The 25,504-nt window shown below is 36.4% G+C and overlaps 1 protein-coding gene across 7 annotated transcripts in view; it reads right to left on the bottom strand.

Annotated features, from left to right (window-relative positions):
* Positions 1–25,504, bottom strand: part of LOC124238625 (PMS1 protein homolog 1-like) — an 83,817-nt gene that overhangs the window by 30,212 nt on the left and 28,101 nt on the right. For all 7 annotated transcript variants that reach the window (XR_006888344.1, XM_046659795.1, XM_046659799.1 and 4 more), the window contains 2 exons: positions 24,181–24,344; positions 6,161–6,277 (listed from right to left, as the gene is read on the bottom strand). Coding sequence is in view for 6 of the 7 variants with exons in the window: in XM_046659795.1 (XP_046515751.1) it covers positions 6,161–6,277; positions 24,181–24,344 (281 nt within the window). In the remaining variant the exon portion in view is untranslated. The remainder of the gene's footprint in view (positions 1–6,160; positions 6,278–24,180; positions 24,345–25,504) is intronic.

Genomic DNA, 25,504 nt, shown 5'->3' with positions numbered 1-25,504 from the left:
CTCTACCCTCGAAAATAAGTGTTTAAGGAGATGCATTACCAGTTTTAGAACGCTAAGTGCATTATTGTCACAGTGCCAAATTGTGCCAATTTTAAAAAAATAAATAAAGCTGGATAATCCATTACAAAATGATACTACTTAATTAACTGTAAAACTTCACAGCATTTATAAATGGTTGTATAATTTACCAGGTAACATGAGACCCCTCTTAAAGCACCTGCTGAGCATCAGGGAGAACCTGTTTAGTCTCTGAAAGACTTACTGGGCTTGTGAATTAAAAAAGGAAAAAAATCTGCCCCAAATAGGTAAGAATGAAGAATAAAATGAAGAAAAAATTGGTAATATTGGTAGTCTTTTCCTTTCACACCATTTTGGTTGGCCACTGAACAATTACTATTACTTCCAAACACTGAGCTTTAAAAATGTCTTGAGATAACCTTAAGAACGAACTATAGGGGCTGGCCCGGTGGCGCAACGGTTAAGTGCGCATGTTCTGCTTCGGCAGCCCACGGTTCTCAGGTTCAGATCACAGGTGCAGGCATGGCACTGCTTGGCAAGTAATGCTGTGGCAGGTGTCCCACATATAAAGTGGAGGAAGATGGGCATGGATGCTAGCTCAGGGCCAGTCTTCCTCAGCAAAAAGAGGAGGATTGGCAGCAGTTAGCTCAGGGCTAATCTTCCTCAAAGAAAAAAGAACAAACTATTATTTGTTATATGGAAAAGTAAAATCAAACAGCAAAGTCTTATAAAATGCTATAAAAAGTTAACATCAGGCTCGTTTATGAACAAAAAATGTAAGAGACCGAATCAGTGCAACAAAATAAAAAAATTAGACTTTAAAAGGAGTACCCTAGTATTCCTCAACCTCAACAGCAAAACAAAAATCAAAGAAAAAACATAAACAAATACTAGCCCTCTTTTTGCTTTTCAATCATGGACTTCCCTCTCTCCTTCCCTACATCTTCAACCTCCTTTAATCTGACTTCTACATCAATGACCAACTCCATTGGGCACTCAGTCCTTTTGTTTGACTCTCTGCGGACCCTGACACCAATGCCAATCTCTCCTTTGGGAAGCATGAACCTGTTTCAGCCTTCTCTTTTGGTCTTTCTGCTTCCTCTCTGATACTTCCTCTTTAGTTTGATTTGCTGATATCTCTCCCTTTGCTTAACCCCTATAAATGAGGATGATTCCCTTGAGTTTCATCATCAGGCCCTTTTTTCTTGCTCTATACCCTTTGAGTAATTTCATTCACATCTATACACATACACCAGTGATGCTACTTCTTTCACCCCCAAATACTTACTTTCTTCACTCACTGTCACAAAAATCTCAAGCTCACCACATTCAAAACTTGATACTTCATCCCACTTCTAGCCTGCTATCCAATAGGCTCTGTATTCCTTTATCACGATAAAGAGCTGTGCCACCTACCCAAATCTGTCAAACCCATCTCCTCTTCTACCCTGATTCTGTTGAAGTAACTCTGACTGGTGTCTCCTAACACTAGTGTTTCTCCTCTTTCAGTAAACTTTTGGAATACCATGGAGTTATGTTTCTAAAGTAATAATTTAAGTAATTCTGTTCAGGATAGTAGAATAAGTCATGCAGAAACTCTATTCTCCCCCAGCCCAACCGCAAATACATTGCAGTGATAGATAAAATCAGTTTTTACAAAAATTTTGAAAGACCTAACCATTTAAAATAAGACAAACAGAAAGATGTTATGGATGCAAAACCTAACAGGGAGTGATGGCTGAAGTCAAAAGCTCTATGTGCTCTAGGATCATAAACCAGCTGTGTCAGTTGGAAATTAAATGCTGGTATGGAAACAGGGATAGAAAACACCTCATACTAGGCAGGGGATTGAAATCAGTCTTTCCATTGGACATGAGAGACTGAGACAGCCCCCTCCTCCAAATGCTTAAAAATACTGTGACCACTGGGCTGGCCCCGTGGCCGAGTGGTTAAGTTCGCGCGCTCCGCTGCAGGCGGCCCAGTGTTTCGTTGGTTCGAGTCCTGGGCGCGGATATGGCACTGCTCATGAAACCACGCTGGGGCGGCGTCCCACGTGCCACAACTGGAAGGACCCACAACGAAAAATATACAACTATGTACTGGGGGGCTTTGGGGAAAAAAAGGAAAAAAATACAATCTTTAAAAAAAAAAAAAAAAATACTGTGACCACTGCTTGGAGCTGCTTGCAAGGATCACAAGAAAGAGCACAGACAACTCCAAACCAAGAATAAGACTAAGCCAAGTCAGCTAGGAAAAAGGGTCTCTAAAACCTTGGCAGACTATATATATATAAAAAATACATATAACATTAATATATATAAATATATATAACATAACACATATATAAATATATAAAAATATATATTTATGTATTTATAATACAAATATATCTAATATAAATATATAGATATATATTTATATATATAAATTTAAAATATATATGTATACATAACTAATATAACGCCTGGTTTTGAACTGGGACTGGGAGCAGAATGATATCTGCTGAACCATGGGGAGGGAAGGGAACGTAGGGAAGAAAAAAGTAAAACAAGAACAGTAAATCTGTATTCAAGGTGATTCTGCAAATTAAAATTTCAAAGCATATTAAATACCACAGAATGAGAGAATATTCTCTCAGGAAAGTAGAAATTATAGACTAATATAAGAAAGACTTTGAAATTAGTATATGTACCATGCTTTTAAAAGAGTAAATAAAAATAACATCCATTGGAAAAAAACCCTCAAAGATAAAGAAATCAAAACTAGTAGCTATAAATCAAGTTTAGAAGAGAAGAATAGGAAAATGAGTAAACTCTGAATCTTGGACATAAAATAATATAGCTTGGGAATAAAAATCAGGCAGTACTGAGGAATTCACCCAGAATGTTGCATGGAGTAAAGCAGAGAGAAAAATATCAAAGAAAAGACAGATGTCAAAAATAAATAAATAAATAAATAAATAAACAAACTTGAGGAGCTCCATCAAGACAACAAATTAACACTGGGAAACTCCTAAGAAATGCCACCACAGCAGTGATGCAGCTGAGACCACCATCCATAAATAGGAGATTCTTCCCATATGCAGGCCCTATAGATAAAAAACGGACCCTCAACATTAATGGAAAGAGATATATAAAGATTCTCTACACCCAAGGTTCCCAATGGCCTATGCATCTGCCATCCCAGTCCAGCGAAGGGGCTTTAGTGGCCAAGTTTCACAACTTGAAGGTAAGTAAAAGGGATAGAAAACGGGTGAGAAGGGACAACCACTGGCAGTTAGCAAACAGCTTAAGATTGCTTTGGGCCAGGAATGAGAAGGGGTCAAAGAAACTCTGATACAGGCCAACTCTCCTTACAAGCCCAGAAAGCATGGAATGGTGATGGGTAGCTGATGGCAACATAAGTACAACAGCAATTTAGAAACACAATGCATGAACAGAAGAGAGGATTTAATTAGACAATCACTCTCACTAGAGAGACACTCAACAATTTATCATTCTGATAGCCCACGGAACTGGAACCACTCAGCAACACGTGCTTCCCAAAGTCCCCCATTCCTCCACTCAAGAATAACCACATGAAGGTGCAGCAAAAGTTTTGGTATCCATGATAGATTACCAGCAGCCCTTAAGCAATTCTATCTCAAGAGAAAATTAAAAAAATCAATGGGTAAGCATAGATGTAGCAACACATATCAATACAGATCAGAGAAAAAAATTCCCAACTGTAAGACTGACTCATGTGATAGCCCCATCCACACATGGAACCATAACCAGTCTAAGGAGGCACTGAGGTGTGTCAAAACTATTAAACAACTATTAAGGGAGCTCTGAAAGACAGGACCCATGTCAGATCACAGCCATGCTCCAGGCACTACAGTTGGGCACAAAGGCTGGCCTGAATTGTTCCTCAGGCAGAAAGAACTCTTGACACATTAATTGACCACAAGCTCCCATCTAAGACTCTAATAAAATGATAACAGTTAAGAATTCAGTACTGCAAAGAGAATAGGAGGGAAACCAGTAGCAGAAAAGAGATTTCAACAAATCATGAAAAAGGAGAAGAGTAGAACAGAAAGCTGACTGACCAGTAGAACAGAAAGCCTTCAGGCTTAAAGCCAGATAAATAAGAACAACAAACAAATGGGTGGTTCTATAAAGAAACTGAATAAGGACAATCTGTCATGAACCAATTACAGTTTAATTTTGTGCCAGAAAGAGAAAAAGAAGAAGAAAAATAATGGAGGGGAGGGAAAGAGATGAAATCAATTTCCTAGGGCACAAGATGTTAGCTGAGGGCTAATCTTTCTTAAGCAAAAAAAAAAAAAAATGGAAGATTGGCAGCAGATGTTAGTTCAGGGTGAATCTTCCTCAACAAAAAACAAAACACCAGAAATTATCTAAGTTATGACAGACGGAAATACATAATCCAGCGCTGAAATAGCAATGAGTCTTCAGATTCAAAAGGTCTCACACCAAGTGTTCAGCCTAATAAATAAATAAATAATAAAAGATACACACCTAGACACATCCTTGCACAAAGATGAAGGACAGATTCTAACAACTTTCAGATAGGAAAAAACCACATCACCTAGAAGAAAAGAACTGGAATGCATTAATCTTCCTATTGGCAACAACAGATGGTCAAAGATAATGTCTTCAAAATTCTGAAGAAAAATTATGTCAATCTAGAATTCTACGTCAATCAGACTAACAAGAGAAAATGCAAAATAAAATCATTCTCAGACACCGAAGTCTACCTCTCATGTCCACTTTCTGTGGAAGTTACTTAAAGATGTATTATCAGAAAAATGAGAATGAATACCGAGAAAGAAGGTGGCATGAAAAACAAAAAATGGTGGACAAAACCAGTAGTCCTATGAAAAGAAATTCCAGGATGAGAGTTGTGCAGAACGCCTGACATGAAATCAATCCAAGTAAGAAATATGTGGGTTCTAATAACAATGATTTCAAAAAGAATGGAATGAAATGGATCACCAGTTTTAGCTAGAATAACTAAAAGAGCTGGATTTTATTGCTGACATGATGAAGAAAGTTTCTTCACTTCAAAAAAGGAAAAAAGAAAAACTTTTGGAAAAGCAGAAAACTATGTAAGAAAGCCCATACATAAAGCAAGAAAAACATGACAAATTCTGAGCAATTGATGGGAGAACAAAAAAGGAGATTCCATTTAATTGGGACAATAGGAATATTCTCATTTGTATGACATAGAGACATAACATTGGATCCCTAGAGAGAAAATGTAATCCTAGCACAATACTTGTGTTTGCAATGAAGATTATTTATAGTCATAACAATGAGCGCTCCATATAAGTTTTCAACTTTTAGAATCAATCTTCAAATAAAAGATGGAAGACTTAAAAAATGGTTACATAGGTTATATTAAGCTTGATAACATAAAAGTAAAGCTGACATGACTGAGAGAGGAAAGGGCAAGCAGAAGAAAGAGTGGGAGTGTTAATAACCTCATCCAGTATTATAAGGACTTAAGAAGTTCTGTCTGAAGCTGCTAGATCAAGAAAAGGAAGACAGAGTATTTATTTAGGATGGGAAAGGGAAAACAAAGGTAAGAGAACTCAACTCTTTTTCTTTCATCGTGTAAAATAAATAGATGATATCCTAAATTGAAAATCATTAAAAAAACTAACGTAAGCACAATACTTAAAATTTAAAACAAGAGGGGCCAGCCTGGTGGCGCAGCGGTTAAGTTGGCACATTCTGCTCCGGCAGCCCGGGGTTCACTGGTTCATATCCCGGGTGTGGACATGGCACCACTTGGCAAGCCATGCTGTGGCAGGCGTCCCACATATAAAGTAGAAGAAGATGGGCACGGATGTAAGCTCAGGGCCAGTCTTCCTCAGTAAAAAGAGGAGGATTGGCGGCAGATGTTAGCTCAGGGCTAACCTTCCTCAAAAAAAAAAAAAATCAAAACCAGGAAAGACAAAAAGGGAAGTAGGGCTGGGGAGAGAGGTTTACTATAAAAGCTCTCTATTTTCTTTTTTACCTAATACATATTTGATAAAAATGTTAAAAGAAAAACCTCTTGCCATCGCAATGCCCCAAACTAGTTTAAGAGTTTCATTGGTAAATGAGACATTTTAAAGAACACTTTTGTTGCATACCTGAGATTCTTCTGAGTGGTACTGCACGGATTCCATATTGCCCATAACAGCAGTCCCCAGAACAGACATGAGAGCCATCTTATGATCTGATACTCTCGTTTTCTGCCAAATAACTGCCTAGGGACAAAATGACACACACAACTTTTAATACAATTTAGATTTACTAAACTCAAGTACTTATACCACTTATTTCTATATTTAGCATTCATCTCCAGCCCATATTTTCAGTGTCATTTGGAAAAGATGCATGGGCTATAAAGTCTGAGAGAATTCTGGTTCTGAATTTTAGTAGCTGTATGTTACAATTACAATCTATTCAACCTCCCTTAACCTTCGTTTTCTTCCCTCTTCAAGATAACTAAGAATGTGTATCTCCCAGAGTTGCTGGAAGATGAAAACATACAATGTAGGCAAACAGACAGGCCAGTGTCTGGCATAAAATAGTTTCATTAAATATTAATTCTCCTCCCTCTTCTAATCCTAAACTTCAGAGTATATATTTCAGAGCATATTTAAATTAAATTGCTACTCCAAATAAGGTATTTTATTGAGGATGGACAGCTATGCTACAAGATATCTGTAAACTATCAAACTGGTATAAAAATCTGCGATAATGAAGGGCTGGCCCAGTGGCGCAGTGGTTAAGTTCACACATTCCGCTACGGCGGCCTGGGGTTCACCAGTTTGGATCTCGGGTGTGGACCTACACATCGCTTGTCAAGTCGTGCTGTGGCAGGCGTCCCACATATGAAGTAGAGGAAGACGGGCACAGATGTTAGCTCAGGGCCAGTCTTCCTCAAAAAAAAAAAACCAAAAAAAAAAACTGGGATAATGTAGCTCTTTAAAATTACCTTTGTAATTTTTATTTACAGAGAACTTAGAAAAAGCTAACTCGCAGACATAGAAACTGAACAATGAGCTTCCGTTTTTTTCACTGCACGTTTGTAGTACAGCAGTTTAAGATAATCATGGTTCAGAGAGACTAGACTACAGTTTGGTTGTGAAGTGCAACATCAGGTACTATATATCACAATTTCTTCAGTTAATAAGGTCCAATTACAGTCAAATCTCTTGAGAAACCATAAACACAGACAAAATTCATTCATTCAGCAAATATTCACTTAGCACTTCCTAAATCCTGAGGAAAATGTGTAAAGGGCCTAGGAGAAAACATCAACATTCAAGGGGCAGGTAGAGGAAGAAGAGACTGAACAGGAGTGGTCGCAGAGGCAGGAAGAGCCACAGGAGAGTATGGTGCACAGAACAAGGAAGTAAGCAGAAATAAGTAGTCCTATGTGCCCACTGTCCAGAGATCAAGGTAAGAACAGAGATGTGGCCACAGGATTTAGCAATCAGGAGGGTGAGCACAGTTCCAGGCAAGTCGAGTAAACAAACTCAAATTCAGCGATTGGATATAGTGACTTGGGGGGGAGACAGAAGAGTGACTCTAGACAGCTCTTTCAGAAAGTTTGCCTGCACAGCAAAAGCACACAGAGCAGTAACTGGAGGCAGGCATGGATCAAGGGAGGGTCTTAATATGACACACACGAACAGGAAGCAGTACGGGAAGAGGGGGTCAACAAACAAGGAGGTTTGTAGATTCAATGGCTGGAGGTTAAGAAAGTAAAGTTCCTCTTTGTTCTTTTTTTTTTTTCCTGTAATGTAGAAAGATTATTTGTTGTGAGTGAAAAGACTCTAATTCAGATATCAGATTGTGGAGAAGGTTTGAAAGAGAGAGACACTGAGAGTGACTAGACCAAGGAATTCTGGCCAAATGAACTCCTTAACATGACCAGGAACCTGTGTAGGCAGGAAGAAGTACTAACAAGATTATGTATAATAAAATGAAAGCACACGGATTCATGTTGTCCTCTAACTGGAATGTTAGGGGACAGCTGTGAAGGAATGTGGTCTTCTGGACAAGGTGACAATAATCATTGACTCTGCTTGTTGATTTGTGTCATCTGTAAACCAATCTCAAAGACCAACCTGCTTGGGAAACAAGAAACAGTATAACAACTACTCAATAAGACAAATTACACAATACTTAGTGTAACAGAAAAACCTTTTACCTATTGCCAGGGTTTTACTAATACTAATCAAATAGGAGTTACAATTTATGAAGAACTTAACTAGGCACTACTATTCTAGAAATTACTGTTAATTTTCATAACCATTTCAGGCAGGTATTATCTCATTTTGCAGACGAGGAAACTGACGCTCAAAGAGATTGATTTATCCAAAGAAACATAGATAGTAGGTCACAGAACCATGATTTATACCCCAAGCTTTCTAGCTCCAAACCCTCACTGTTTTTACTCTGCTAACACTTCTCTCCTCTCTAGTCGAAGACAGTAATAAGTTAGGCCCAATTCCAGACCCTGATTGGGAATTCTCAGAGTGTCTCTGACATGCATTTTCATGTATGATTACCCTCCATGGCCATGTGATATGCTATGTAAACTCCAATTAGCTTGAGGGTATTAATGAGTTCTCAAAACAAAATTATTTTTAATCTATTTGATTTACAGATAATTTACCTTTAGAAGAAGGGCAAGGGGTAAAATTCGGGTCCCCAAATCAAAGAAACCACACCAGAATAACAGAAGTCCAAAAAGATCAGGAGCTACTACTATCCTAGCATCCTAAAGTCAGAATATTTTGGAGAGTGCAGCTCTTGGTACCAATCTTAATTTTATTATGCAGATCTCCTTATACCTAAAGATTTCTAAAAATCCCATAATTGTTATAAATACAGATATGCAGTAATTAGTCCCAAAGTACACAGCAAAATGAGAGAAGGAGAAAAACAATTTAGGTATTATTCTATCCTAAATTTCAACTTTTCACTATCTACTGCTTTCAAAGTGATCTGAATCAGAAAAAGGACATAAAGTACATGAAATCAAAATATAGAAATAAATTGTAAACAATTAAAAATTAAGATTTGAGTTCACTGCATATATTTCTAAACAAAGAATTAGTAACTATGTTTTAGTAACTACATTTATACTTAAAGGTCAATACACTAGACTATTTAAAATTGGCACTGCTCCAGGAAACATGGGATATAGAATATATAAATATTCTATAAGGATATAAAATACACAAGTATTTTTAATCCTTAATTTCATCATGTATTGTAATATATAAACACTCAGGAAAAATTACTATTTTTGGAGAAACTCATTTTAAACTTATTCAGCCAATATTTATTGGGCATTTACTTTGTACCAGATTCTATGGTAAAAGCTGGGAATACAAAGATAAAAGGACAAGGTACCAGTTCTCAAGGAGCTAAAAATATAAAAGAAAAGCAACGTATTAAATAATTATAGTGAACCGTGAAAAGTGCTATTACAAAACACAGTGGGAGCACTGCAGAAGAAACTCAAGTCTACTTCACAGAGTGGAGAGACCTGAAAGAAGGAGTTTGCCACTCACAAATCATGGGAAGGGCCTTCCTGACAGACAGAAGAGCACATGCAAAGGCATGGAAGCAGAGAGGCTATGCCTTGCTGGAGATGAAGGCGGACAGAAAGATAGAAGCAAGATCATGAACGACCTAGCATATCATGCAAAGAAATTTAAAGTTTCTCTCACATGCAACGCAGAGTCACTGGAGAAATCTAATTGGGAAAATGCCATGATCAGATATGGATGTTAGAAAGAGATTTTTGGATCTTGAGGACATTATGCTAACTGACAGAGAAAGATAAATACTGTATAATATCACTTACAGGTGGAATCTAAGGACAAACTCGTAGAAATAGAGTAAGATGGTGGTTACCAGGGGATGGTGCTTAGGGGATAGGACAGATGTTGTTTAAGGATATAGACTTGCAACAAGTAGTAAATAAGTCCTAGAGATCTAATGCACAGTATAGAAAAACATAAACAATATTATATTAAAATCATCAAACTTGCTAAGAGATAGCACCTCATTATTCCAACCACTAAAAAAATGAAAATTATGCAATGACAGAGGTGCTAATTATTGCTACAATAGCAATCATATTACAATATATAAGTGTATCAAATGAGTATGCTGTACACTTCATAAATTTACACAATGTCATGTCAACTATATTCCAATTAAAAAAAAGGAATATCTTTCGTAAAAATGGTTTAATGAGAACTGAAACTAGAGCAATACGAATTTTTTAAAAATGTGACTGTATTAATCCAACTCAGAGATTCTCAATGTTTACTGAGGACATGCAAAATGGACGAGGTTCACATTCACAATATATTCCCATAGGCACTGAGGATTGTGTGCAATTCTTGGCACACTAGCTGTAATGCTACTGCTTTCTCTTCCACTCACAAAAATACAGTGGAATGCAAGTCAGTGAAAGTGACATTTACAAGATTATTCCTCTAACTTTTTTTAAGGTAAAACATCTGCACACTTTGGTACTTTACTAATATTAACACTGTGGCTGAGAATCACCAGACTGGGTAAAGGAACCAGGCACATTGGTAAACAGGAAAGAGAACACAGGGATAGACTAAATGATATCAAATAGACTTGATGTGACCTGGTGAGCGATTGCACTTGGAGACGAAGAAAAGGAGAAGAATCAGGAACATAATTGAGTTCCTGGTACCAACAACAGTGTCAGGTACTCAGTAGGGCCCAATAAACACTAATTTGTTGAAGGAGTGAGCAAATGAATACATTTTTCTAGAGAAAAGTAATGCCAGTGGAGTTTAAAACTAGCTCTTTGTTTTTAGAGATTATGATTGCTGGTTGGCATACTACTACATAGGTTAGAAATAATGCCTCTGTCTACTACTTTAGGAAATCCAAAGCCAACTTCGCCTTCTTTTATTTTTCTAAATATAATAGTTTTATTGAGATATAATTCATACATGATACAATTCAATCATTTTAAGTGTACAATTCAATGATTTTTAGTACATTTACAGAGTTGTGCGACTATCACCATAATCTAATTTTAGAACGATTTTATTACTCCAAAAAAAAAACCCTATCCCCATGAGCAGTCACTCCCCATTTCCTCTCATCTTCCCCCTAGGCAATCACTAATTTACTGTCTTTCTCCAGAAATGTGAATACTTCGGGTATTTCATATAAATGGAATCATACATAAATAATCTTTTGTGAGTGGCCATCAATCTTAGGTGATGCCTAAGATATACATCTTGGCTGTTGATTAATGCAAAGATGCTATTTCACTGCGTGACCTGCTGAATCGCTAATATACAGAATTGCAAAAAGATCACTTAAGAAAATAGGTTCTAAAAAAGCTGTGAAACATGAGAACCATTAAATGTGATTTTTTTTTAAGTAAATACTGCTAGTAGTGCTGGAGCATTATTTCACACTAGGCAATTATTGCATCAGACCAAGGGAGCTAACTCAGGAGCATTTTCTAAACTAGTTACAGTTGGGCTAGCAATAAATGATAAAGAGGTCTGCCAACAAGTTAAATCTTCACTATTACTTAGGCAATTAAAATTCATTTTCAAAACAGGATGCATTATTAAAGAACTAAACAATAAAATGTGGTAATTAAAAATTTAAAATCTAGAAGAAACTGAATTTTTAAATACTACATTTTCTACAACAAATAGTTTTTAATTTGCTGTCCCTACCATTGCATCAATCCTATACTATTTTCTAAAATAGAGATTTTCTTTTTACTTCCTGAAATTTTTCATATATTTTGCCCTTAGGCTGAAAGCTTAACATGTGCTAAAAATACACACACATATCCCCATATGTTTTCTATCTAGGTCACACAAGTTGGAGCATCTGGATGTGCCAAGTAAGAATCTGACTCCAGTCAGTATGATGACAGTGCAAAAACACCTCAATCAAAAATATATTATTACATGCACATCACGTAATTGATTGAAGTTAGCCAAATATATCTTGCCACTGTTCCTACTTCACTGACATACCCTATTTGAAAGAAATGAAGCTCGATGAGAATATTCAGTATTTAATTAGTAAACCTCAGGTGTGAAGGCAATTTGTGATAATGGAGAAAAGGAGGTTGCACACAGATGATGCACAATTAACTAAAAAGTGCAATGCTAATAATAATAAGACTGCCTGAGCAAAAGTGACTCCTTTTAGAATACGAAATAAAAAGTATACATATTGGCCTAGAGTACAACTAAACTTTGTGCAACTTTATATGCACAGATGTACTAAGCAGCTCACATGTGAATTTCTTAAAAGTCAGAAGTTTCAACTACTTCCCAGGTCTTACAAGTTGATATAACTAGATCTGTATCTATTGCTAGCTACTCCTGGATAGATATTTGTACTAACTCTGGTTAAGGAAGGGCAGGAACACAAACACAATATAAGAAAAGGCAATTTTCTCCCACACGGGCAATATGACAACAATATTAGCTATAGAAGCCTATCACTAAGACATTACTAAATGTTTTCAAACCAGTATAAAATTATGGATTATTACATCACAATATCAATACTATTGTTAAAACAACATCACATTCTATTAACATAATAAGCATTAATGTGATTTGATTCTTGTTAATAAGCAGCCTCAGACTTTAAAAAAGGATTCTATCTTAGTAAAATTTATTCAGCAAAATTCTGAATTTAAATCTCTTATCCTTACTTCTACTCTACTTAAATGTTTCTTACTTTATCTTATATTCATTTTTTGGAATAGAGTATGCAAAATTATTTTCCTGAAGATTACAAAGAAATTAGTACCAGTAACTTTACCCACGGAAGGGAGGCTTATAGGAGCTAGGCAGATGAGGAAGAAAGATGAGAGTAAATTTTTCACTCTACCTTTTCATACATTCTGGTTTTTCAAAGATTGAAAGGTATGATTTATTCAAAAAATTAAACAAAAATTAAAAAACATAAAGTTAATCTTTGCAGAGCTTTCAAGGGAGATTGCAGAGACTCATTCTTTGTGGTCTTTAAAACAAGAAAGCTTATTTCCAGTTGCTAATCAAATCTTGTCTTATCTACAACACAAATGTTTTTCTTGTCTAGACCCTCTGCTCCATGCTCTGTGCCACAGCCTGGACTTCTTCAATTACACAACTGCTAAACATAATTTGGGCCATCCTGCAACTGCCATTAGAATTATCTTATTTAGTTAGTCTCCTACTGAAACTCCTTATTTTGTTTCCTTCTGGCCACTTGGTAAGAAGTCCTTATTCCCATGTAAGGTATACAGGTCCTTTAGAACTCAGATGCAAGCAACCTTTCTAGCCTCATCTCTTAGTTTCCTACTTCAGCTTTCTCTGACCTCCAATGACTCCTTGAGCTGGCATGTGTTTTGAATACCTCTGCTCACCTAGTCTTTCTCAAGAACCAGTTCTAAGGCCACCTCCTCTGAAAATCCTTTCTGAACCTAACCAGAGTCTAATAACTGCCTCCAGATGACCCAGACTTGTCAACAGTGTTTACAGAAAACCCTTCAGATCAGACCTTCTGGTCAACTCTTTAATCTTGGAAACTTTAGGGAATCATTACTTCCCTTCATATTCAACTTTACAGAAAAGGTTATTTGCAAATCAAGATGCTGTTGCTTTATAACAACATTTTCAGGCTTTTCTCTTTATTTTCACTTAATAGAACATCTTATCTATTAGTTTTGTTTTTCATGAGACTTCTCTAAACTTGGTATTACTTTTCCCTAACTCATTCTAAATGAAGCTACCCCAGCCAGCTCTTCTACAACACAACTCCATCCTCTACATAGTTCTCTAGTTCTCTTTTCAGATCAAGAGCAATAATGGATAGAAAATTCAGACAGAAGATCAATAAGGAAACAGAGGACCTGAACAACACTATAGATCAAAGAGACCTAGCAGACATATACAGAACATTCCCCCAAACAGCATCAGAATATACATTCTTCTCAAGCTCACAGCGATCCTTCTCCAGGATAGAGAATATGTAGGGTCACAGAACAACTCTTAACAAATTTAAGAAGACTGAAACATACCAAGTATTTTTTCTCACCACAATGGAATGAAATTTGAAATCAGTAGCAGAAAGAAAACTGGAAAATTCACAAAATGTGTAAGTTGAACAACACACTCTTGAACAACCATTGGGTCAAAGAAGAAACCAAAAAGGAACTTACAAAATACCCTGAGATAGGGGCTGGCCCCGTGGCCGAGTGGTTAAGTTCGCGCACTCCGCTGCAGGCGGCCCAGTGTTTCGTTAGTTCGAATCCTGGGCGCGGACATGGCACTGCTCATCAGACCACGCTGAGGCAGCGTCCCACATGCCACAACTAGAAGAACCCACAACGAAGAATACACAACTATGTACCGGGGGGCTTTGGGGAGAAAAAGGAAAAAATAAAATCTTTAAAAAAAAAAAAAAATACCCTGAGATAAATAAAAATGAAAACACAACATACCAAAACTTACAGGATGCAGCAAAAACAGTACTAATAGGGAGGTTCACAGTGATAAACACCTACATTAAAAAAGAAAGATATCAAATAAACAACCTAACTACATACCTAAAAGGAGCTAGAAAAAAGAACAACAGGGGCCAGCTCGGTGGCCTAGCGGTTAAGCGCACACGTTCCGCTTCCGCAGCCTGGGGTTCACCAGTTCGGATCCCAGGTGTGGACATGGCACTGCTTGGCACACCATGCTGTGGTAGGCACCCCACATATAAAGTAGAGGAAGATGGGCACAGATGTTAGCTAACGGCCAGTATTCCTCAGCAAAAAGAGGAGGATTGGTAGCAGTTAGCTTAGGGCTAATCTTCCTCAAAAAAAAAGGAAAAAAAAGCCACAAGAGAAAAACAACTTTTTATGTACAAGGGAACCTCCATAAGGCTATGAGCAGATTTTTCAGCGGAAACTTTGCAAGCCATTAGAGAGCTGCATGATATATCAAAGTGCTGAAAGGAAAAAACCTTCCAACCAAGAATTTTCTACCTGGCAAGGTTATCATTCAGAATCGAAGGACAAATTAAGAGTTTTCCAGATAAGCAAAGCTAAAGGAGTTCATCACCACTAAACCAGCCCTACAAGAAATGTTAAAGGGACTTCTCTAAACTGAAAAGAAACACTACCAATTAATAAGAAGGAAACATATGAAAGCAAAAAATCTCACTGAAAAAGGAAACTATATAGTAAAGGTAGTGTATAAATCACTTACAAAGTAAGTATGAAAGACAAAACCAAAAACAGCAAAATTAACTAAAATGACACTAACTAGTTAAGGGATGCATAAAATAAAAGGATGTAAAACATGACATCAAAAATATAAAACATGGAGGGGGAGAAAAAATGTAAAGTTTTGGCATGTGTTCAAATTTAAGTTGCTATCAACTTAAAGCAGACTCTTATACACATAAGTTATATATGAACTTCATGGTAACCACAAAGCAAAAACTTACAGTAAATACATAAAAGAAAATGAGAAAGGAATCTAAACAGAACACTAAAGAAAACTATCAAATTAGAAGGGAAGACAAAAAGAGAAGAAGAAAGGAATAGAGTGAAACTACAAAACAGCCAGAAAACAATAAACAAAATGGCAATAAGTACATACCTATTAATAATTACTTCAAATGTAAATGGACTAAATTCTCCAAAGACACTGAGTGGCTGAATGGATAAAAAAGACAAGACCCATGTCTGTGCTGCCCTCAAGAGACTCCCTTCAGAAGTAAGGACACACACAGACTGAAAGTGAAGGGAGGGAGAAAGACACTTTATGCAAATGGAGAAGAAAGCTGGTACAGCTATACTCATAACAGAACAAACAGACTTTAAAACAAAGACTGTAATAAAAGACAAAGAAGGGCATTACATAATGATAAAGGCGTTGATCCAGCAAGAAGACATAAGATTTATAAATATACATGTATCCAACATAAGAGCGCCAAAATATATATAGCAAATATTAATGGACCTAAAGGGAGAAACTGACAGCAATACAATAACAGTAGGAGACTTTCACACCACACTTACATCAATGGATAGATCATCCAGACAGAAAATTAATAAGGAAAATAGTCCTTAAACAACACATTAGACCAGAAAGACTTAACAGTATATACAGAACATTCCATCCAACGAAACACTAATTCGAAAAGATATGTGCACTCCTATGTTCACTGCAGCATTATTTACAGTAGCCAAAATATGAAAACAAGCTAAGTGCCCATCAATGGATGAACGGATAAAGAAATGGTATATGAATATAAATACATACATAGATACACCATAGAATACTACTCAGCCATAAAAAACAAAGGAATCTTGCCACTTGTGACAATATAGATGGACTCGAGGGTATTATGCTAAGTGAAATACGTCAGATGAAGAAAGACAAATACTGTATGATTTCACTCATATGTGGAGTCTAAAAAAACAAAATAAGCAAGCAAACAAAACAAAAACAAACTCATAGATACACAGAACAGATTGGTGGTTACCAGAGGGGAAGGAGGTTGAAGGCTGGGTGAAATGGCTGAAGGGGGTCAATTGTCTGGTGATGAATGCTAACTAGACTTTTCGTGGTGATCACTTTGTAATATATACAGATGTCGAATTATAATGTTGTACACCTGAGACTTACATAATGTTAGATACCAATTTTACCTCAATAAAAAAAAAGAAACCACATGATCATCTCACAAGATGCAGAGAAAGCATTTGACAAAACTCATCATCATCTCATGATTAAAAACTCTCAACAAACAAGCAATAGAAGGAAGTAACAACACAATAAAAGCCATGTATGAAAAACTCATAGCTAACACCATACTCGATGGTGAAAAACTGAAAGCTTTTCCTCTAAGATCAGGAACAAGGCAAGGATGCCCATTTTTGCCACTTCTATTACCATAGTATGGAAAGTCCTGGCCAGTGCAATTAGACAAGAAAAAAAAAGGCATACAAATCAGAAAGGAAGAAGTAAAACTGTCACTGTTTGCAGATGACATGATCCTACATATAGGAAACCCTAAAGACTCCATAAAAAGACCTGTTAGAACTAACAAATTCAGTAAAGTTGCAAGATACAAAATCAACATACAAAAATCAGTTGCAATCTATATACTAAAAATAAACTATCTGAAAAAGAATTAGAAAAACAATTCCATTTACAATAGCACCAAAACAAATAAAATACTTAGGAAAAAATTTAACTAAGGAGATGAAAGACTTGTATACTGAAAACTACAAAATATTGATGAAAGAGATTAAAGATGACAAACAAATGGAAAGGCGTCCTGTATTCAGAGATTTAAAGACTTAATATTTTGTTAAAATGTCCATACCACCCAAAGTAATCTACACATTCAATGCAATCCCCATCAAAAATCCCAATGGCATTTCTCACAGAAATAGAAAAAAACAATTCTAAAACTCATATGGAAGCACAAAAGATCAGAAATAACCAAATCAATCCTGACAAAGAAGAAAAAAGCTGAAGGCATCACATTTCCTGACTCAAAAAATACTACAAAACTACAATAATCAAAACAGTATGGTACTGGCATAAAGACAGACCTGAAGATAAAGAGAAGAGAATAGAGACACCAGAAATAAAACCATGCCTATATGGTCAGTTGATGTCTGACAAGGGTGCCAAGAATACACAATAGGACGGCTGGCCCACTGGCGTTGCCGTTGGGTTCATGTGATCCACTTCAGCGGCCCAAGGTTCACGAGTTCAGATCCCAGGTGCAGACCTACATACTGCTCATCAAGCCATGCTGTGGTGGCATCCCACATACAGAATAGAGGAAGACTGGCAAGAGATGTTAGCTCAGGGTCAATCTTCCTCATCAATAAAAAAAAGTATACACAATGGGGAAATGACAGTCTCTTCAACAAACAGTGCTGGGAAAACTGGATATCCACATGCAAAAGAATGAAATTAGACCTTTATCTTATACCATACACAAAAATCAATTCAAAATGGATTAAAGACTTAAATATAAGACCTGAAACTGTCAAACTCCTAGAAGAGAACATAAGAGAAAAGCTTCATGACACTGGTCTTAGCAATGATTTCTTGGAATATAACACAAAAAGAACAAGCAACAAAAGAAAAAATAGACAAGTGAGACTATATCAAACTAAAAAGCTTTTGTACAGCAAAGGAAGTAATCAACAGGGTGAAAAGGTAACCTACGGAATGGGAGAAAATATTTGCACACCATATATCTGATGATTAATCTCCAAAATATATAAGTAACTCCTACAACTCAATAGCAATAACACTTAGTAACCCAATTAAAAAACGGGCTAAGGACTTGAATATTAGCACTCCCATGTTCACTGCAGCACCATTTACAATAGCCAAGATGTGGAAACAACCTAAAGGTCTGCTGATGGAAGAATGATAAAGAAAATGTGGTGTATACACACAGCAGAATATTATTCATCCTTTAAAAAGATGGAAATTCTACAATATATGACAACATCGAAGAATCTTGAGGCTTTTACGCTAAGTGAAATAAGCCAGTCACTGAAAAAGCTAACAGAATCAAACAAATACTGCATGATTCCACTTACACGAAGTATCTAAAATAGTCCAATTCATAAAACCAAAGAGTGGAATGGTGGTCCCCAGGGACTGTGGGGAAGGGGAAATAGGGAGTTACTAATGAACAGGCATAAAGTTTCAGTTAGCAAGATGAATAAGTTCTAGAGATCTGCTGTACAACACTGTAACTCTAGTCAACAATACTGTACACTTAAAAATTTGTAAAGAGAGAAGATCTCCTGTTAAGTATTCTTACTATAATAATAGAGGAAAAAAAAAAAACCCACAGACCCTAAGCTTCTAACAGTCCCATCAGCTGGCTCCCTGATACTATTCCTTTTCCCATACATCCTATTTCATTCAGGCACACATCCCAATGATAACCTTATAGTTCTTTATTCTTCTAATTTTTGTGCCTTTTTAAAAAAACAAGCAACAAATTTTAAGGCTAACAAATAACAATACCCAGCCTAACTTGACTAATTAACAAAGACTTTCTATTGATGAGGTAACAATAACTTCACTTTAAAAGTTTTGTTTGATTCTACTAGCTTCTTTTTTTTCAGTGAAATCAAAATTAAGTCAAAGTAATTCATGAAGGTAACTACATATTATAGAAGAAAGTCAGATGCACCCATCCAGGGATAAAAAGGGGATGTGTTATTACCATTTTCCTAGGCATATAAGTTAAATAAATCAGATATCCTCAAATCTTTTCTGTTCTCCATTTTCTATATGCAGTTGAGCCAACCAGTCTCATTGACTCTTCCTTGTAAGAGCTATCACAGACACACTGTGCTTTCTACGCCCAATATGTTTATCCTAATTCAGGCCCCTAGTGCCTGGATTTTTGCTATAGCTTCCTACCTAGTGTCACTGCTTATAGCCTCCTATAATTCTTCCCTGCACACTACTGCCAAACTGTCAGAGGTAACACCTTTATCAAGTCACTTCCCTACTCCCAATTTTTTACTTAAAAAAGAAAGATTCTGCCTAGCGTTCAAGATCCTTTATAGTTTAGACTCAAATTATCTTTTAGGATTTATCTTCCTCTATTCCTTTATACAAAATACCTACTCACGTAAACTGACTTATTCACTGCCTCTGAATGTGCTCTGCGCTTTCCTACCTACATCTTTTACGTTCATACGATTTCTCTACTTAGGATGATCTTGATCCATTTTCCCACATTACCAAGTTCTACTGTAATAGAATCCCCCTATAACCCACCTATGGGGGGGTAGGTGGGTGGAAGTCATAGGTGAGATCACTTTTACAGGTTGATCCTACTCCACTGAATCAGTAACACCCACCTGCCAACTGGCCAAAGTCAGCCCTCCCTCTTCTGTGACTTTCTATGAGTCCCCCAAAAGGAAAGGGAAGATCTCGAGTATAAGAGCTAATACTTGCTGTTTTGCCACCTCTCTGTTCCAGTTGCTATCTCGAATCCTCAGTGACACCATCTGCCCCTGTATCTTAGGTGCTTTAACACCTAAGCTCATAATCCAGTATGGGCTAGTGGCATCAACGTGATGCAGTGTTCCTGTCCTCCATGCTCTGAATCCTGGATCACACTCATTCATTTAACACATATTTTCTGAGCACCTGACATGAAGTACTACTGTAAGCACTAGGGATACAGTAGTGAAAAAACAATCAAAAATCCTTCCCTTAATGGAAATTATATTCAGAGAAAGAGAGACGATAAATCAAGATAAGTACAATATTTAGTATAGTAGATGGTGTTAAGTTTTAAGAAGAAAAATAAAGCAAGAAAAGGTATGGGGCAGGGGAAATGGTGGCAATTTTAGGGTGGCTAAAGAAAGCCTCACTGAGAAGGTTACGTAAAGACCCAAAGATGAGGATTAAGCCAGATTTACAGCAGAAGAATATTCTAGGCAGAGGAATTACAAATACAGAGGTCCTGAGTTGCAAGTATGACTAGCAGGTTCGAGGAACAACAAGGAGGCCAATTTAGCTGAAGCAAAGTGAGCAAGAGGAAAGAAGTAAATGAGATCAGATGCAAAAGTGGGTCAGATCATCTATAACAGGGGTCAGCAAACTACAGCCCAAGGGCCAGATCCAGCCCACTGCCTGTTTTTTTTTACGTTTTACTGTCAATGGTTGCTTTCCTGCTACAACAGCAAAGCTGAATAGTTGTCAAAGAGACTGTATGGCCACCGCCACAAAAGATAATCCTTCTAGAGACCCAGAAAACTAGAGAGGGAGCCACCATACTCACTACCAAATTGCCATGGCCAGTTTTCTGGGTTTCTGTTCCCAGCTAAGGCCCTGCCTCTTCCCAGACTGACTGAAACCAGAGATATTCAACTCTTCAAAGCTGTGCCATCATTTTTCCAGACTTCAAAATAAACAAACTGATCCCAATAAGCCTTAACGCTCATGTAACATGGAGGTGGGGTGGGCAGGAAGTCATTCCTTCAATTATTTCTATTTTGCAACAGCTAAAACCTCCTTATATCAAGGATATCCAAGTCAGCTTTTGCAATACCAGTAGGCCTCTAATTATAAAGACAAAATGCAATTCAAAACAATTTTTAAAACCACAACTGATATTTTAGGCAAATGAAAATGTTCACAAAAATCGACAAGTATGAAGTACGAAAGTATTCCTTACTTGAAATTATACATTTAACATTATGTTCCAAACTGATGGTCTACAAAATTATTCATGCACATATGAAATAGCTAAGAATACTAAATTGTTTCAGATATTATCACATTAAGAAAAACTAATTCTGGGAAATAACTACTTTATAAATGAAAATATACACAGCAGGACCTCAAAGGGATTCAGCTATTACAACTAAAGCGAAAACCGTAGTGCTCATCTAAGGAATGGCTCCAGCATTTCTCCAAATAATATCTACTTTAAATAAACTCACTGAATCCACTTGTAAATTATTTCTCTTTGGCTGTCTCATTATTCAATATGCTTTCAAGGAACATGGTGATGAAAGAAGAAAAATACCTCTTTCTAACATAACCATACTGGCAAGAACATCAACATTATCAGTATTCAAAGAATGTCTTGGCAGGTTAAACCTTCATAAAAAGAAGGAACACTATCTAATCCAAGATGTCAAAATAGCAATAGTACTTCTCATATTATGTGCAATATGATTGTTTGTTTCTAATGCAGAAAAAAATTTCAAAAAAAGAAAAGAAGCCAACAGTGTCATATTTAAACTTTAAGCAAAGGGAAAAAAAAAAAATTCTTCAGAAAAGCAGACAAAGAATGATAAAAGTAAGCAGGTTTAAAAGAAAAAGGCTAAGAGCAGAGGAGGACTCAAGGTTCAAAAAGATTTATGATATTGTGTCAATGCCATTTTGGGAGGTTTAACAATATATTTGAACAGTTGAGGCACAACAGCACTATTAAGAAGTAGAAAAGTAGAAACATAATTTGTACTAAGAGAAAAAAGCTTGACGATAAAGGCTGCTTGTTCTAATTCAGTCCATGATTTCCTTATGTAATAAGAGCTAATCACTTTTCTACAAGACTTTCGATCGTCTTACATTACCTTCTTAGTATAACACTCTCAGCATACTCTCCAGGACTTGAACTGCATCTGAAACTACTGAAGGCCAGCAAGAGACTTGTGTTTGCTCAACATAACTTCAGATACAGTATCCTCCAAAAATAATAAAATGTAGTATATTACAAAATACTGTTTCCATTCTCAAAAGAAAATGCCTACACTGATGATTTTACACTGGTTGGGAAAATAATATAAACTTATCCAAAGCTTAGAAAATATACATTTGACTTTAAATTTAAATACTTCCATTACATGAGGCAATAATCTTGTTTTATTCTTCTATTATGTTTTCTCTTACTCAAAACTCTTCCCTTTAATTATACCTGCTTTTCTTTTATAAATATGCAGTTCCTACCTTCATATTTTACCTTTTCCATCTGTTTTCCCTTCCTGCTCATTGTTTCTTCTGTCCTTGATCTTTTCTTAACTTGGGTACATTCAACTTTTAATTACTAACTGTCCTTGGGATCAAGAGGTCATAGGGTTATTTATATTAGCAGGATGAGCCTCCATCCATCAACATCCTGAGGAATCATAGCATGGCAGAGCTGGAAGGGATCTCAAGGTATCATTTGGTTGAACTCTATGCCAGCAGGAACAGGTGGCTGACTATTCTTAATGTTTTTTTTTCTTTTTTATTTTTTTTAAGATGACCAAAGATTTTTGATCATAAATATTCCACCACAGCTTGGTTTAATACAGAAGCTTCTCAATAAGAAGTAAAAAGACACGGAGTAGGAAAAAAACTGGATGAAAAAGAGTTATGACCTCAGCACTATTTCTTATTGTAAAATATAAAACAATTCCTTTGATCACTCTGAGTTTCATGTTTCCCACACAAATAGAGATAATGCTATTTAACTCACAAAGTTATTCTAAGTGCTCTGAAACCTGGAAAAGAACCATATAACCATAGCATTAAATTGGGAAGACAACACAGCAGACAGTAAACAACCTGCACTCTGTAGGCATGCTAAGTTTCAAACCCCATCACGACAATTTACTAGCTGTGCAACATGGAGCAATGTATTAAACCTCTCTGAGTTCAGGTCAGAGGACGACAGCAAAACTAATGTAATGTCTACTTCACTCAGTTCTGCTGTGAATTACAGGAGTTTAATGCACCTAGCATAGGTTCTGGCATTGTATAGGTGCTCAATAAATGTTAACTCCTTACTCCCCTTCAGGTTCCCACACTTCTGCTGTGTGGTTCTGCTCTCCTTCCATTAAATGTTTCAAAGTGCACATGTGGAATTTTATAAAAAGAGAATAATCAGAAAATATGTAAACCTGTCTTTCCCCTAAGATTTATCAAGCAACAAGAATTTATCAGCCGTGCTTTGAAAATGGAAAGAAATGAGGTAGAGTTTCCTTCAAAAAGCAAACAAAAAAGCTCTTGCAAAGAAGAAACAGTTTAGAAAAGAAGGTGAAAATGTCACTAAATTGTGAACACCTTAAAGGAAAACAACAATCTTATTCATTTTCATATTTAGAAAGCAATCAAACGTTTCCTAGATGGGAAAGTCTGTTCGCTGAATCACTGACCTTAGAAATTAAGAAACGAAAGGTTCAATTAGATGTCATATAGATATTAGGTAACAAAGTAAAGATACTCTTTATATAATACAGATAAAACTAAACAAATGTGGATTTTTTTTTTTTAAAGGTGAGGCAGACTGTCGCTGAGCTAACATATGTGCCAATCATCCACTATTTTTTGTATATGGGATGCTGCCACAGCATGGCTTGATGAGCAGTGTGTAGGCCCATGCCTGGCATCCAAAGACATGAACCCTGGGTCACCAAAGTGGAGCGTGCAAACTTAACCACCATGCCACCGGGCTGGCCCCTGGACAAATTTTTAAAAGAAGACTCTTTACATATCTAACTGATTTAGATAAAATACATTATCCCTTTATATCATATATCAAAAAAATCTTACAGAAGTACAATAATGCTTACCTTGTTATGTACAAAAACAATCCTTAAGTCAGGTTTAAGTATACCATAGCTTATGAGGAGATCCTGGACCTTTTTTATTTCATCTTTACATTTTTTAGCAGTTGAATAAAACTGCTTTCTTACAGGTAGATTCTTAAACAATTTTAAAGCAGTTACAGTTGTACCTGTTGGCAGATAAGAGGGAAGCACATTTAGATGTGAAAGGAACTTCACAGATCTTTAAACCAGACACAATCAGTAATTAACCCCTCTGTCATTAAAGGTCAGTCCTCCTCCAACTCTGGGAACCCAAAGAAGACTCAATTTCGCAAGCTGTTCCGATCCTATGCTAGACTCCTCTCTCTCTAACAGGACTGATCTGCTAAGTATGGTCTCTTCTATGTTGTCTACAAGAATAACCTTCATTTCTACCACTGCAGAGAAACACAGGCTCACCAGAATGCATATCTTAAGAAATGTTGGTATTCAAAACACCTGAGGATGATGCTTATTCTGCACTTTAAAATACAATATATAGGTGGCATAAGGCTACAGAACATATGTGTTAACCTTAATTATTCCACTAAAAATCCTTATCTGAAGTAATATCTAATTGCCTGGTTTAATTTATCCTCATCTTCTGAACAACAACAAATATTCAAAACACAGGATAATCTAACGAAAGGTCTTTTTTTAATTGTGAATTTATTTAACTAAAAAGTTGAATAAAGGTTTAAAAATTACACTGCTTAAATACCAGGTTGATAATTAGGTCTTGTTGAAAAAAAAAACAGGAAATTAGGACTAGGTGTTTTCTCATGGCCATATATCATAAGTGTGTTTTTCAAACACTGAGGAACTCTTAAAAGTACGAGTGACCAGCTAATCCAGACTTATTAAATCAATCTCCTCATGTGATTCTAATGAATGTACCGCCAGCGTTTAGAAACAAAGCAGTGAGGAGTCAAAAAATCAATTTAGTATAGAGTCTCTCAACCTTGGCACTATGGACATTTGTTGTGGGGCTGTCCTGCGCATTGTAGGATGTGTAGCTGCATCCCTGGCCTCTACCCACTAGATGCCAGTAGCATGTAATGCAGCTGTAACCATCAAAAATGTCTCCAGACATTGCCAAATGTCCCCTAGGGGACAAAATTGCCCTCGGTTGAGAATTACTGATTTAGTATACAGCAACTAGGATTTTAAAAATAAAATAAAAAGTCTAGAATAGACTAAATGAGAATAGAAAATAGGGTGCATCATACCCTATAGTAAGGGTATATGTTGTTTCACGAAATTTTTGCTTTAATTAGCTTTGTATAAACTGGGTTGCTATGTAAAATGT

Source organism: Equus quagga, chromosome 4, assembly GCF_021613505.1.
Source record: "Equus quagga isolate Etosha38 chromosome 4, UCLA_HA_Equagga_1.0, whole genome shotgun sequence".
Taxonomy (NCBI): Eukaryota; Metazoa; Chordata; class Mammalia; order Perissodactyla; family Equidae; genus Equus; species Equus quagga.
The sequence above is the reverse complement of the archived record's forward strand: the minus strand, read 5'-3'. Positions and strand labels throughout refer to the sequence as shown.